The sequence below is a fragment of the Hordeum vulgare genome, chromosome 4H, assembly GCF_904849725.1.
Source record: "Hordeum vulgare subsp. vulgare chromosome 4H, MorexV3_pseudomolecules_assembly, whole genome shotgun sequence".
Lineage (NCBI taxonomy): Eukaryota > Viridiplantae > Streptophyta > Magnoliopsida > Poales > Poaceae > Hordeum > Hordeum vulgare.
Genome location: NC_058521.1, coordinates 543681469 through 543685016, shown reverse-complemented (window position 1 = coordinate 543685016; position 3548 = coordinate 543681469). Strand labels below are relative to the sequence as shown.

General features: G+C 58.5%; 1 protein-coding gene across 1 annotated transcript; it reads right to left on the bottom strand.

Annotated features, from left to right (window-relative positions):
- Positions 1 to 578: 578 nt before the first annotated feature.
- On the bottom strand, positions 579 to 2909 carry LOC123449393 (cyclin-D5-3-like). The gene is made up of 5 exons (XM_045126604.1): positions 2234 to 2909; positions 2056 to 2142; positions 1637 to 1925; positions 1395 to 1543; positions 579 to 1306 (listed from the first exon to the last, which is right to left on the bottom strand). The coding sequence occupies exons 1-5, from the start codon at positions 2501 to 2503 to the stop codon at positions 1070 to 1072; spliced, it is 1032 nt and encodes a 343-aa protein (XP_044982539.1). The 5' UTR covers positions 2504 to 2909; the 3' UTR covers positions 579 to 1069.
- Between the last annotated feature and the right edge of the window lie 639 nt (positions 2910 to 3548).

Here is a 3548-nt window from a genome sequence, read left to right as displayed (position 1 = left end):
ATGCAGTCTCCATAGTGATTCTGGGCGTGCTCGTAGGTCGGATTTTTTTTTTGTCGCGTTCCCCAACAAAGAGAGTCGCCACCCCTCCGCATCCGCGTCGGTCGAAACCAGATCTGCACCGATAGCCACCGTCGCTGCACATCGGGGCCGCCGACACAACACCAAGGTCGTCCGCAGAGAAGCCACCGGAACACCACATCTGCAGGACCGACGAAGCCGTCATGCCGCCGCCACGAGCATGGCTAGGAGGGCCGCCATCCCACCTCACCCGCGTCGGCCGGACCTGGAAGCGCAAGATCGAGCGCCGACGCACCGCGGAGTCGACACGACTGGGCCGTCGAGCCAAAGAATGAGTGCCTCCCACCATCGAGGGAATGAAGCCGCGGTGCAGCAAGCGCCCCACCGCCGCCGTCCGCGGCACGGGCTTAGCTTGGCCGCATCCTCCAGCAACGACGAGGGGGAAGGAGGAAGAGGGAGGGGCTGGCGGCCCGGCAGCTAGGGTTCCTCGAAGTCGCGTGGGGCCGACAAGGGGTCGGGTGGTTGCAATTGGCCAGTGTGACTATCATCACATGAATGAATATCTGCTTAACTATCACTGTATTATTATTTGTCACCGATGGAGTGACCAAAAGAGGACGAGAGGATAGGTCCAGCCAGCTAGCTCGCACACACATACACAAGGGAAGAAGAAAAAATGGTGCCCCACTCATATCATACCTAGGCTTTGCACTCATTCTCTTTTCTTTTCACCTCACTTTGAGCCGGCTGGGTGCTACTGCTGCTGCTACTTGGCCTTTCTCTCTTTCCTCTTTACACTGCCCTTTTAAGCCGATGGGAAAGATCTCCTGAAAACCGAAATCTTTCCAATCCTAACTTACCAATCAGCTGTAATAATTGCACAATCACAAGAATCAAGTCCTGCCCCCCTATTTAGCCACACCCTACCTCTGAGACAAAAAAAAACGCTGCTCAATCAAGCTAATGAAAAAAAGGCTAAGGCTAGGGGGCTGAGAGCAATTAGCAGCAGCCAGAGTGCGAGCTGAACTCCAGCTCCAGCTCCTCCTGCTGCCTACTGGCGCTGAGGCGAATGCAGCCTCTTCCTCTTATTGTCGGTGACTGCCGCCGCCGAGGTGGTGGCAATGGCAATGGCGTTATTGTCGTTGGCGGCCATGGCCATGGCGACGGAGGTGTCCGGGCTCCCGACGTGGGCGGCGGCGGAGACGCCGGAGGAGGCCACCTCCCTGCTCGACTGCATGGACCTGTCCTCCTCTTGAATCATCACGCTGTAGCAGGAATACACATGCCCCTGCCACGGAGACGAGCATTTACTCATCATTGCCCCTTTTCACCAACAGATTTCCAAAAACGGCGGGGCTATTATGATGGGGGCTTACGGTGTGTAATTGCTGCCATGATGTGCCCAGGATCGCCTTGAGCTCCTCGTCTAGGCTCGGGGCCGTCCCCTCCCCGCCGCCGCCGCCGCGCGCGACGAGGATGGACGCCAGCGCCATGGTCGACGGCTGGTACTCCACCGAGCTCATCGCTGCACACACACACACACATGATGGGATCTTTTTATGATCCGATCCGACGGGAAAATGGGATGGAAGAACGGGAGCAGGGGGAATGGTCTGACCTTTGATGGAGGCGAAGATGCACTTGACGGCGCGCAGGACGATGGCCTTGCGCTCGTCGTGCCGGAACCTGGCCGCGAAGCAGCTCAGGTAGGGGAACGGGGTGCCGGCGATCATCTGCCAGTTGAGCGTGCCGAGGACGAGGAGCTCCATGCGCAGGATGGAGGCGCTGTCGAAGTCGTACTCGTCCGGCCGGAACTCCGGCAGCCGCGGCACCCGGTGCTCCTCCACCTTGGCCGCCAGCGAGAGGCAGGCCACCGAGAGGAGCTGCAGGGCCCACTCCTTCCCCCTCTGGATCCCCAAAAACGGCAATGCGGAAGTCAGGCATTACATCGAACACTCGACGGCAGAACAGGACAGAACAGAGCAGAACAGAGGAGGAAGGCAATGGCGGCGCAGGGTGATTGATTGTTTTAATTACATCGACTCGCCGCTGCGCCAAGAACCGATCGAGGTACGTCACCGCGACGTACGCCGTCTTCCCGCTGAAGAGGAACCTCGCGTTCGTCTGCCAACAAGCACGCATATGGAAACCATTGAACAAAGATCCGATTTTGAGCAACAAATTTCGTGTGGGAAAAGAAGGCGCGAAGAAGCACCTTGACAATCCAGTCGACGCACACGGCGCGCGCGGCCTTGGTCCACTCGTCCAGCTCGTCGCCCCACGTGCCGCCGCCGGCGGCGGCGCCCTCCTTGGAGAGCATGAGCGCGACGTACTCGTCGTCGCGGTCGAGGAGCAGGAGACCGTCGTCGGCTGCCAAGCCGTCGGCGGGGCTATAGTCGTCGTCGTCGAGGAAGAGGTCGTTGCCATCCTCGAGGCAGATGAGCGTGGAGGTGGGCGTGGCGGCGGAGGTGGACGCGTCCCCCATTGGCGGCGTGGCGGCGGGCGTGAATCAATCACAAGAGGCCGTCCCCGTGCATGCGCGGGGAAAAAGGAAGGAAAGAGCGAGGAAAGAAGAGGATCTGGCGGTGGCGGAAGCAGCGGGGCGGGGGGAAAGGAGGCACGCGGTGCGGCGGATGAGTTGGAACAGAAATGAGAAAAGGATTCCTCCCTCGCCGCCCGCCCGCGCCCGCGCCCGCGCCCGGCGAAAGGGGAACCGAATCTGCAGTTAGAGAGACGGATTGGAGAGAGAGAGAGAGAGAGAGAGAGAGATGGATGGGAGGTTGAGGCGTAGGTGGCGTGGCGCGTGGGCTGTGGGAAGGGAGGGATGGACGGATGCGTGCGGGGTTTCGCGCCAGTGGTGGCGGAGAGACGGGAAAGGGTTTAGCACCAGACGACGAATGGCGGGCGTGGTCCGCTGGTCCTGCGGGACGGACTCTGCTTTGCCCGGCTGCGGGTGCGGGGTGTATCTAATCTACGTACCACGCATGGTCTACGTGCAGCATACTGATGATCGCCGTTAAGTGCTCTTTGTGACCGGATCTCGAGCCTACGTGAGCATGGCTGCATGTATATGAACTGTACCTCGTATTCCTGAGGGGCGATCCTGCGAGAAGGCTCGTATTTATACCAGCTTTAACACATGACGTTTGTGGCGCCGGCTTTTTGCGGAGCGTATCTCTGCATTTTTACCTGCATGAGGTTGTGTGTATCTGTATCTTGGTTTTTTAGTACTGTTATTAAATGCATATTAAATTTATTAAAGGATGCATATTTATCGTAGATATACTCACTACTCCCTCCATATACGCATATAATGACATTTTCAACGGTGATCCACAAACCGTTCGCATACCTCCGGATCACCCGGCGTGCTTGTATTGGTCTGACGAACGGTTCAGAAATATTTTCTTGCGCAAACCGAAGACAAACATGGAGGCTTTACGGGCGTCCGGACAACACCCAAGCCCGCGTCTGACCCCACCAGCTCACCAAAAAACCCCACCCACCCCTCCCGCGCTTTCCATCCCATG

Bases quoted from the DNA above. Each gene is read 5' to 3' on its own strand.
- LOC123449393 (XM_045126604.1), bottom strand. From the start codon at position 2,503: ATGGGGGACGCGTCCACCTCCGCCGCCACGCCCACCTCCACGCTCATC. The intron at 2,143-2,233 runs GTGCTTCTTCGC...GCTTGTTGGCAG, and splicing joins GCGTCGACTGGATTGTCAAG to ACGAACGCGAGGTTCCTCTT. The intron at 1,544-1,636 runs GTCAGACCATTC...GTGTGTGTGCAG, and splicing joins CATCTTCGCCTCCATCAAAG to CGATGAGCTCGGTGGAGTAC.